General features: G+C 39.6%; 1 protein-coding gene across 3 annotated transcripts; it reads right to left on the bottom strand.

The window, feature by feature from the left end:
• Positions 1–254: 254 nt before the first annotated feature.
• On the bottom strand, positions 255–10,846 carry LOC133903373 (heterogeneous nuclear ribonucleoprotein Q-like). Of its 3 annotated transcripts, none has more exons than XM_062344720.1 (12): positions 10,239–10,845; positions 9,242–9,600; positions 9,048–9,137; positions 7,859–8,089; positions 3,931–4,152; positions 3,640–3,850; positions 3,288–3,431; positions 3,063–3,214; positions 2,902–2,969; positions 2,759–2,808; positions 1,757–1,812; positions 255–716 (listed from the first exon to the last, which is right to left on the bottom strand). In XM_062344720.1, the coding sequence occupies exons 1-12, from the start codon at positions 10,753–10,755 to the stop codon at positions 621–623; spliced, it is 2,196 nt and encodes a 731-aa protein (XP_062200704.1). In that variant the 5' UTR covers positions 10,756–10,845; the 3' UTR covers positions 255–620. The 3 variants fall into 3 exon arrangements, with proteins under 3 accessions (XP_062200704.1, XP_062200703.1, XP_062200705.1); XM_062344719.1 differs by having other exon boundaries at positions 3,502–3,850; positions 10,239–10,844; XM_062344721.1 differs by lacking the exon at positions 3,288–3,431 and having other exon boundaries at positions 10,239–10,846.
• Between the last annotated feature and the right edge of the window lie 1,194 nt (positions 10,847–12,040).

Below are 12,040 nucleotides of genomic sequence, written 5' to 3'. Positions count from 1 at the left end.
GGCTTACGCTCCAGATCAGTTTAGGTCACTGATATTCATCAGATGATTGAAAATTCATTAGCATTGACAAAGATTGTCGAATTAAAGCGTTTGCATCGATTGTTAACGTTGTACTGATTTCAAAATTACCGGGCGTTGTACTATTGGATGATTTATGCTATGTACAAAATTATGGAAAAACTTTACTGATGCTTGTGATGGTGATTTCACCTTGGAATTTTCAAGGATGGGGTTTGGTATGAAGTGCAGCAACATTCTGATCTAAACATGGTTGTATACAAGACATTTTATAGGGGTGCTTTAGTACATCAAATAAGTGCAGATTTTGAGATGCGTATCCAAACATGCTTATACTCTACGGTCGCACAACAATCTCCTGTGCATGTTGGGTTGATAACAGGCGAGTACTAACAGCATTCATGCCAAGTACCTTTCACCATTCCATCTGGCCATCTCAGCGGCATACATCTAGTGAAGTATTAACGCTATCTACACAAACACACAGCACACGCTCCTGAAGCATTTAACGACTAGCGTAAAAGCAGTCATCTTTAACAAGCAACGGGAACTGCTTCTGTTATCATTGGGATCAAATGGAATCATGGAGTCGCATTTTTATCTCAGTAATCTCCTCTTCGAGGGATGAACAGACCACTTCCTGGGTAATAAGATCCACTTCGAGGTGGAACGGGTGGGTAGACATAGGCGTATCCAGCCTGCAAGGACAATAAAAATAACTCAGACATAACTCAGGTAACTGCAAAACTTCAGAAAGATCCGCACTAAGGATTTGCAAACAACAGTAGTATTATCTGAAGGAATTACTAGAACTGGGGTATATCACCAATACTTGGCACTTGATATGCCCATGCTGTGTGTCGAAGCAGATGTGAGAACCATCAGAGTGCCTATCAAATACAAACCACTGGGGTTACTACGCTCTACAGGCCTATACAGGCAAAGGAAATGTCCGCTTTTTAGGCTCGAGGTTCAGGTTCTTGGAGGAACATACAGGGTTCTTCAACCAGCCCAGTTCCAGTTCAAAAAGTTCATCTGATCTACTATTGGAGTGTTTGGTTTGAGGGATCACCTCATCCTTGATGGGATGATACTACAAATTTTGGTGGGATGACAGTATGACACCATCTCTCATCTTTATACTACCGTGTGCTTGTGACGATTGAGGTGGTGATGGGTCAAGCCATACCATTTCTCAAACTAAACAACTAGATTAGGAATGGAGCTAGGATCGGATGATCCATCACCAACCCATTCCTCAAACCAAACCCCCTATATATAGATTTGTGTTTGGAATATGCATAATAATTCATTATATGGAAACATTTGAATTGAAAAAAAAAATCAAGAAAGATCAAACTCGAAAAATGGGCAGCTCTTTTGCCCAAAAAACAGGTCAAGGTTCAGGATTCGCCCTGGTTACAGTTTCTTGAATATTGGGCACCAGCTAACTTCCAATTATGACATCAGGCATAATATGATCATCATACCTCATAAAAGACTATTTTTTAAAATCATATCACTTTAGTAATTTTATTGTGTATATATAAGCGAGTAAGCGACCATGCATACTTTGAAACGTAAACCACAATATAAGCGAGTAAGCGACCATGCATACTTTGAAATGTAAACCACAATATGCGCTCTTGTGAACATTCATATTGACTTCAACTGATCCTAACTGGAAATCTATATAGAAAATCAACCAAAAGCATCGCCATGAGTAACAGGAGTTAACCTGAGAGATAGCATGGCTTGTGTAGCCAGAATAGGCTGGGTGTGCATCTACCGTTTCTGCTCAAAGGAAGAACAAAAAAATCAGATTATGAACTAAAATCAATGCAAGCAAGGAAAGTAGTATCTCAGAAACTTATGCCAGGTCATCGCACAATTTGAAGCCACAAAAAGAAAATGGCATTATGTGCTTAGTAGCCTAAGAAAAGGAACTATGGAATGGAGCAATGTAACGAGAATATTGCTATAATACTTACCTCAGTGGCTCAATAAGCAGTGTAACACAACAGAAACATGAACAAAAGTTACTCACTTTGACGCACCTCTGAAATCACTCTTCCCACCATCTCTGCTTACACTTTGATGTACCGCTTAAATCACTATTCCCTCCATCGCTACTCAACCTTCTTACTCATGTCTCACCGCCCCACCGAATATTACATTCTATTGTATGTTTGCTATGTGTTTTGATCGAGAGATGGCTGGCAGGGGACTAGCCCTCAGAATAGCGAAGTGGACTCTGGACTTATCCTTTTACTTCATGAGATCTGGCCATCCCAAGGTAGTTCATACGAGTCATTGTTGAATGGGGCCTTCTAAGCTAGCCTTCATGAGATCTGGCCATCAATATATAACCTGATGTTCTAACTGTTGTGATCAGGTATTGGTCAGCCTAAGTTTGGCTATAATCAAAATACATGTGCTAGTAGCAACTAGCAAGCATGCATGTACTTTTCTCTCCAAAATTTTCATAATAGTGAATAAAGTTACCCTAGCATCTACTCTTCAAACAGGTCATGGTTCATCTTGATACTATGTAAAGCTTTCATAGTCACAAGGATGGCATTTCATACACAATACATAAAAAACTGCTGAGGCCTTTAAATACTGTAACATCCAAACAGCAACAAGATGATTTTAAGGTACACTTGAACATAGATGTCAGGCCTTCTTGTGAATATTAACAAATGCCTAGGCACGAAATATACAATTTTTAAGATCGTACCTCTAGCATAAAGAGGAACGTCTGTCTGATGGATAGTGTACTGTGCATTTCTGTTAGAGCATTCAATAAAAACAAATTAGTTACAAGCTCCACTAGATCTCAACGGTACAAAATAAGCAACTAGTTGAAAAAAAAATTGAAACCTCTGGCGATCATCCGCATGGGTGCTGCGAACTCGATTTGTAGGAGGGATGTACCCAGCATGAGGTTCCTATGCATGAATACAAAAGTAACTCGTAGAAGAAAAATGAGAAATTTGTTGTTGAGAATAAGAATGCCAAGATGAAGAATTTTCAAGTAGTACCAGATCAGAGGCATATGCTTTAGATCTTGAAGTCGCACGCACACTGGGGTGACCTTGAGAATTAGGTGCATATTGAGGTCCTGCAGGTTGCCCTGTACCCCTAGCATAACCACCAAGATATGTTGTGTTGGAAGGTACTGTCAGAACATTACCTGCATATTCAAGTATAAAAAACAGTTCTGGTTCATCAAATAACTTATCAATTCACTATTATAGAGAACATACGATTATTTTGTGCTTTCTTTGATGGCCTTTCGTTTGTATAGGCATTTCTATTTTTTCCAGCTTTCCTTTTCCCTCTAGAACAGTTGGATGTTTGCAGTACTTCTGCAGCACCTTGAAAGGTTCGCTTGCTCTCATCAACATTACCTTCACATTCCAAGTATAAGAAAGAGTTTTGATTCATCAAATAATTGTTCAATGAAGAGAGGGAACATACGATTACTCCGGGGTTTCCTCGATGGTCTTTGGTTTATAGAGGTATTTTTATTCTGTACAACTGTCATTTTCCCTTTAGGAGGGTTGGATGACTGCGGTACTTCTGCAGCACCTTGAGAGAATAGCTTGCTCTGATTACCTTTTGGCAGATTATTTGGTGATCTCTTCACGGCAACCCCCTTTGTCCGAGAGGTTAGTTTTCTCTTACTACCTTCTGGCTTATGTGGTGAATTCTTTACAACATCCTCCTCTGTATGATCTTTTTTCTTCTTAGATGTGTTAGCATCTTCCGAAGCTGCTCCACTATTGATCTTAAACTCACCTTTAGGCCGAGCAAGACTTGCAGACAACTAGGTAATAAAATAGAACAGCCATGTTAGCAATATAGCATAAACAAATTAAGGACTCCAGAAAACAGAATTTAGAATACCTTAAAGCCTCCATCAACAATCTTTGCACTGTTTATTCCTTCCACACAAGCTAATGCACTCTTGCTGGATGAGAATTCAACAAAAGAAAAAAAATTCTTCTCTGTGTTGTTTGATATCTGGAAAAGGTTAACATTCTGAATATTTCCATATCCTTCACAACATTCTTTGATTTTCCCCTCATCCCAAGAAAGAGGAACATGCTCCAGGTATACTGTTTTAACCTGCAAAAGTGCAAAGAATAGAAATCAGATATGATGAAATGATGTCACAACCTACAGACAAAATAACATCAGCTGCTACATACTAAAAGAATGTCGAAAGTACATTGGATTTGTTAAATGCAGATCTGCATACAAAACATAGTATTTAAATTGGCTGGGTTTCTGCAGAAGTTGCCTACTGATTTGGCATACCTTTTTAGGATTTCACAGACCACATAAAAAAGTTTCTGGTTTTCTAGTGAAGGTCATTTGGCAAGCTAGAAACAAAATCACATGATCCAAAAATGGTTCAAATCAGTTCTTTATTCCCAATGACCAGTTGCCCAAAATGTAGTTATCACAATTGATGCAAAACCCCACATCTATGTACTGGAGTTGGAGAACTGGATTGAGCACCTGGATCACAGAATCTATTGATCCTAACACCATATGCAGAATGAGAAAATGAACAGAAATTCTGCAGAGATTATAGATAGAAGATTGCCTCACCAAAATGGAGTACTTCAAGAGTTTAAACAAAGTACTCCCTCCATCCAAGTATATAGCTCTTATTTTATTTTGGCACAGTCTTCAAAATTAGCTTTTACCATTATTTTCTCACACAATATATCGTTTATAGGCTATAACTACAAAACTAATATAGTATGAAAGCACTTTAAAATATGAATCTAGTAGTATATTTTTGATACACTAAACATTATTATAATTTGACTAAGTGTTGATCAAAATATACAAAGTTCAAATTTTCCAAAAACATGCACGTCTTATATAATTGGACAGAGGGAGTAATGAAAAGCTAATGATTGATGAACTATGCCATGCCATCCATCTAGCAGTGCTAAGAGGAGGTTGGATTTGGCAATATTTTAAAAAGGCACAAGGCGCTAAGTGGACTGCAAGGTGGCTTAGTGACTACTCGCTGCCTAGGTGGAAGGGTGGCCCCTAATGGCCAGGCGCCGTTTAGGCGAGCTAGTCAACCGATTTTTGAAATAGTAGGATCTAGTAAGCTTCGCTAGCAGACAGGAAGCCTTGGAGGAAGCCTTGGAGGAAGCCCAACTGCTGAAAGGAGCTGCCAGGAGACAACCACACTGGAAGGAGATGGATTCAAGAATGGGAGAAGTGATGGCGACAGGAGAGAACTGAGTGGATTTCGAGCAACATGGAGGAAAATGGAGAAAAGCTCCCTTTCTTGAGGTCTTTGTGTATTGGATCTTACTGTTAGGAATAGCAACTTGTATTCCCTGGAGGCTCTAGACCAGTATATATAAACATGTATATGTGATAATATGCAAGAAGCCCCTTATAATCTGGAGATATTACACAAAGCAATATATATCTCTAACACCCCCCCCCCTCAAACTCATTGTACCACACTGAGTTTGGAGAGATAGAACCTATATTGAGTTGTACTCTGTGCTTTTGTAAAGAAATCAGCCAACTGAAACTTGGAAGAAACATACTAAAGAGCAATCACCTCATCCTGTACTTGTGTTCATATGTAAAAAGCATCAACACCAAAATGCTTGGTGAGCTCATGCTTCACCGGATCCTGAGCAATACTGATAACACATGTACTATCTGAGAAAAGAGCAGGTGCAGGGGAAGAAATACTAAAATCCCCAATCATCGTAACTAACTGAGCTCCGCTATCAACAGTGCCATGGCCAGCAACTCAGCCTCTGCACTAGAACGAGAAATTGCGGTCTGCTTTTTAATTTTCTATGCATTGAGAGAACAACTAAGGAAAACACAGTAGGCAGAAATAGACCGATGATCAGAAGGATCACTAGCCCAAGTAGCATCAGAATAAGCACGAAACTGTAAAGAGCTGGAGCGTAGAAAAAAGAGACGACGAGAGATAGTCCCACGAAGATAGCGCAAAACACGCAAGAGATGACAATAGTGGAGCTGAGGAGCAAAAACAAACTGACTAAGGATGTGCACTATATGAGAAATATCAGGACGAGTGACATCAAGGTAAACAAGACTCCTAACTAGATGACAGTAGCGAGTGGAATCCGCAAGAGGCTCACTATCAGTGGAACGAAGCTGAAGATTAAACTCATGAGAGCCTCAAAAGTGTGCTCATCAGTGAGAGAAGCACGATGAAGATCCTGAATACACTTCTCTTAGGACAGAAAGAAACCCTTAGAGGTTGAGGAAATCTCAATCTCAAGAAAATAGCGAAAGAGGGCCAAGATCGGACATAAGAAATTGCTCATAGACTAGCCTTCACAAAGGCAATATACGCAGAATCATCTCTTGTAATGATCATGTCATCAACATATAAGAGAAAAAGAGTCCGACCACGAGAGAAAGTGTGAACAAAGAGCGTAGGATCATGAGCACTAGCAGAAAAACCAGCAGCAATGATCACAAAAGAAAAACGTTCAAACCAAACTGAGAGGCTTGCTTAAGGCCATAGAGAGGACGACGGAGACAATAAATCATGCCCTCAGGATCAGAATATCCTGGAGGTGGATGCATATAGACCTCCTTACGCAACTCACTATTAAGAATGACATTCTTGACATCAAGTTGGGAGATAAGACCACTGACGCACAGAAGCAACAGCAAGAAGAGTGCGCATTGTAGTTATGTGAGCTACTGGAGCACACGTCTCATCATAGTCGCGACCATGCTCCTACTGAAAACCACAGGCAACAAGACGAGCCTTATAGCGCTCAAGAGAACCATCAGAGTGGGTCTTAACCTTATAAACCCACTTGCACGTGATAGGACGAACATGTAGGGGAAGAGGAACAAGATCCCACGTGCCAGTGCGCTCAAGAGTAGCAAGCTCCTCAGCCATCGCATGCTGTCATTCTTGATGAACAACATCACAGTAAGAAGACGGTTCGGCAAGAACGGCACCAACAAAGCCAAAGCAATCATGAGGTCGAATCGAATGGCGATTACGAAGATAATAGCGAGGAGAAGAAGGAACTGAATCACTAGAAGGAGATGGCTCATCAGAAAGCAGCTCAATAGGATGTGAGACAGCATATAAACGACGAGTGTAGTGGAAAGGAAAAGGCTCAACAAGACCAGAAAGAGGAGCATAAGAGGAGGCCAAAGGCTTGGAAGGCACAGCAAGAGAGGGTGCCAACGGAGCCCAAGGAAGAGAAGAAGAAACAGAAATAGGTGTGACAGGAAAAGTGAGAAAGGACTTATGGGTGGTTGCCTGCAAACTTTGGTCTTGTGGAGTGGTTTTTGACAAAACCCCTGACTTGCGGGGTGACTTTTAAAGTTTCTCCTGACTGCAAACTTATGTTATTGGAGCCATAGTGCCACATTGTTCATTTCTTTGTTAATGTTTCATTCATCCAAATTAAAACACAATTAGCTTCTGCTACTCATGGGAAGAAGATCGAAATTAATGTATCAACTAAAAAAATAAAGCCGGTTACCAATGTTTTTGGCATATTTGTTGCGCTTAAGGTTGTAAATGATTCAGTTTCCAAAAGTTCAAGCAAACAAACAACCTAACAGGTTGTACAAGGCTAGTCTTTTATGCATATAAAAGAACTGTAACCAGGACTCGCATATTATTAACTGATATTTCTGACACAAGCTTTATTGAAACCTAGTTTACTACCAATCTCAAATATCAAATGACTCCTGATATAAAAATGTAGAACATATAATTAAAATAATCTTCATACTCCACAAAATATCTTAGAATAAACTGACAATCAATGCTTACCTCCATAAGAAACTCCTCACTGGGTTCTGTGCGTGTTCGAGCAAAAGATACTTTCACGCTTCTATCAATGCCAAAAATAGCATCTGGTCTCATTAACTGATGAAATGCAGCTCTGGCATAGTAATGAGAGGCAAATTCAAGAAAAGCAAACCCTCTGTTTCTTCCCTTTTTATCAGTGCGCAAGTTCACCTCAAGCTGTCCAATTCCCATACTTTTTAAGGTGTTCAGCACCTAAAAAGATAAAAATAAATTATAGAAGTTACCCATCTTGTGATCATCTTTATAATTCTTAATCTCTGTAATCTTAATTCTTATTTCAGAAGAATGAATACTGAAGTATAAACTGTTCAGTGTGAATAGAGGATTAGCCACTCTTAGATTTCTACAAATAGAATTCAAGACAGAAATAAGTTTTTACTAAAGGCAATTTTCCCCTGGCCCAATTTTGTTTGTAAATGAACCAAGACATCCTAGTATTTAATCTTATTAATTTGCTCAATTTCTGGATTCAACAATATCTTGTGTTTATAATTGCACGTGCATGTGAAATCTAATGAAGTAATTTTCTTCTATACTTCTACAACTGACTTTACTTTTTAACAATGGTTATATTTATCTATGTATTGTGAATTTTACATAACACATCAGTGTTTCCAACATCTGTAGTGTAGTAGAAGGCAAATCAATTTCAACCCTTTCATCCTTATTAAAGATAGTTATTTCAACCTTTCACTGGCTGCATTAACCAGCAAGCATTCAGCTCTATGTATTTGTTTAAGCAAGGTAAGTCATACAAATCATCAGCAACTCATAGCGGTTTATGACTCTTTGGCACTGATTACAATCTATATTTTATTATTAAAAAAAATTGAATAACACAATAGTTCAGATAACTATTCAAATACAGATTGTACCTATTCTTAACAAACTGGACATTTTAATAGTCTTACACCATGAAGACCCCAAACAGAAAGCTATCTACACAAATGAAGATTACTTGAATTTGTTTAATTTCAGTACCTTCAATAGACCTGAATAATTACTTGGTAATAATAGAATATTCTCGTTTCCAAAATATAGGTCAAGCTATAGTCGCTAGTTGGAATGTCTAAATTGTAATATCAAATTTTGAAGGATTATAAAAAGGAAAAGATTTACTGGAGATCAGGTAAAGCATGTTATGTCGTGCCTGGTCTTTTGTCCAGCTCTTGCAGATGTTTCCCAGGTAAAGGGTATTATGATCTTGACAAGCGGATACCCTAATGTTTTTGCCTTTTACCTGATGAAAACAATTTCCAAAAGGGAACATGGTTGTTATGCATTAAGCTATGACATATTAAAAAGAAGTACGTAAAGGGGCTGAAGTGTTTATTGTGTCAAAACCTCAATTCCCTCCTTAAATTCAGCAAGAGCCTTCTTTGCAGCTTCAATGTTTGCGTAACAAACAAAAGCAATGTCTTTGCTCTTTTCGGTTGATGGGTTTTTAATTATCCTAACAGATTTGATCTCCCCGCATTGTGAAAAGACCATTGCAAAGTCTTCCTCAACACAATCTTTAGGCAATTCATCAACAAATATTTCAAGGTCTCCAGCAAGTTCACCATTCTGCGCATCACAATTTCCACTTCCACCAGCATCACCATTGTTGTTTGATTGGTCAGCAACTCCATCCTGATTGTTGTCTCCATGTTTACCATCACCTCCGAATTCTCCAGGTTCCTCTTTGGGTAATTCGTTCATGTCTGAAGTAAACATAGGGGAAAAGGTGACTCTTATCCCCACTGAGTAGCTCAGCTTGTAAGGTATGGCACAGAAACACAACTATAAATGAGTGGAGCTGCCAGACATTGACACGGCAGGAAATATATGCACATATAGTGCTGAGCACCCAAAAGTACCTTAAATCAACGATCAATTTGCGTACAGGGACCTTCATATCCATGCTCATAAATATAAATATAAAGTAGGGACCTTCTTTACTCTTTTCTCCTGTTATTTAAATATTAGATTCTAATAGAGAAAAAAACTAGAATGAATACTCCAACTATGAGGGGACATGATCTTATATAGCACTCCATCTCAAAGGGTAACCGACAAAACTGGGAAAAGGTGCATTTTCGCGCCATGCATCCATTTGGACTCGTGAATTCTAGCCAAATATGCAAGTAAACGCATGCAATCTCATAACAAAGGCTAAAGTAACTCTTAATTTCTTATACAATGTAAATTAAGTTCTCATCCACCCCACACCTCCTGAACACTTGTACTCCCAACCATAAGCACAAACCAACTAACGTGAACCAAGCATGAACAAGAAAGATTATCACCGTCACTTAAAAGTAATTATACCACGCATCAAAATGTCATAGCCTCAACTTACCGTGTACTGCGGATCCCTCTACGATGGCCTTCATGGCGTCATCTGCAATCCCCTCGCCTTCCTTCTCCGATGCCGCTTCCTTGGATTCCACATCCATCTCACTTGGTTCATCCTCCTCTCCCTCTTTCTCCCGGGGCTCTTCGGCGTTCTCCTGCGCCTCCCCGGGCTTCACCACTGCCAGTGGCTCCATCACGGTCTCCTCATCGCCGCCCTTCTTAACCGCTTCATCCAAATCCTCCGCAGCCTCCTCTTCCTCCTCCCCCGCATCCCCCTCACCCTCCTCCGCCTCCTCGTCATCGAGCTCCACCCCCGTGGCCTCCTCAGGCTCCTCCCCGAACTCCTCAACCGCAGCCGCAGCTCCAGATTCTACCTCCATCGCATTGCCCTCGGCACCTTCCTCAATCGCACCCCCAACACCGGCCGCCACCACCCCCCCTGGGGTCTCTCCCTCGGTGACGGCGGGCGCCGGAGAGCTCGACTCGTCCGCGGCGGATGGGGCCATCCCCGCTGGAGGCATTGGAAGCTAGGGTTTTCGCTCTGATTCGATGGGGAGGATGAGGAATTGGAGACGAGGAGAAGGTGGCTCGAGTCTTGCAACACAGGTGTCGTTATTCCAGCAAATTTTAAAACATCGGACCTGTAAAAAATATATTTACATATTGCTATGTCTTCACACATATTGGCAACTAATTCTACCACATATTATTGTCTAAGATGGTTAACCTTGGCAAGAAAAATAGGATGATTTGTGAACTTCAATCTTACTAACTTATGAATGAAATAAAGGATACTCCTATAGTTAAATCACATATCACACAGAGATTTATATAAGTTCGTGTCTCCCTTAGGATAATAGTCCTACGATCTGTTTGTCTTATATTGATCTTTAAGACTATTTATAAAGGGATATTAACTAGCCTAGATAGATCTAAACTTAATTGAAACACTTCTTGCATGTAGTTTTGAAAAATTGCTAATGTAGATCGGAAATACAGGAGGCTCGAGAGCTTGAAACTTCTTTAGGCTTGAATGACTTGAATGGATCTGGCATATGCAGGTCCTCTGACTCCGTATATATATAAGAGTCATCGTGTGATTTTTGGACTCTATTTTTTTCATCTCTAGAGATAAATTTCTCTGTTTACGAGATATCCTGAAACCTATGATTAGTTTCCATATATCTAGGAATTCCCTTCCTAAACACAGACGTATAGCCCAAAAATACATGAAACACTAAAGTTTCTTACATATATGATACTGATATACGGTAGTTTTATACTTTCCATCGTCAGCTACCTAACCTTAGACAAAGCTAGTAAAGAAACTTAAGTTAACAAGTGGACCAAGAGGCTAAGGAGTTAGACTAAGTCATCACAACCATCAAACATTGACTATTAAAATTGTAGTTGCTTAAGGTTAGATATGGCAACCAGACCCATAGTTTTGAATGTGGTATTGAAATGACATATTGTTTCATAAATACCACACATTAAACATTCTTTTAAAAATTTACATATAGTTTGAATTTCTTACTATATAAAACGCAAGTTCGAGTGTTGCTTCTTTTCTCTACTCTCCTCCTATCTAATAAAAATCTCTAAAATTCGATTAATTTACTCACTTTTTCTTAGTGGAAGCTAGCACCTCGTTATGTAGGACCATTCCAAATTGTTGCTCGGCATGGGAAGGTTGCATATCAATTGAACTTGCCTCCGTCCTTTTCTACCGTTCACAACGTTCTACGTCTCACAATTGAAGAAATATCTTCGAGTCCCGACCGAAGTCATTGAGGTGGCTAATCA

Source organism: Phragmites australis, chromosome 21, assembly GCF_958298935.1.
Source record: "Phragmites australis chromosome 21, lpPhrAust1.1, whole genome shotgun sequence".
Taxonomy (NCBI): Eukaryota; Viridiplantae; Streptophyta; class Magnoliopsida; order Poales; family Poaceae; genus Phragmites; species Phragmites australis.
The sequence above is the reverse complement of the archived record's forward strand: the minus strand, read 5'-3'. Positions and strand labels throughout refer to the sequence as shown.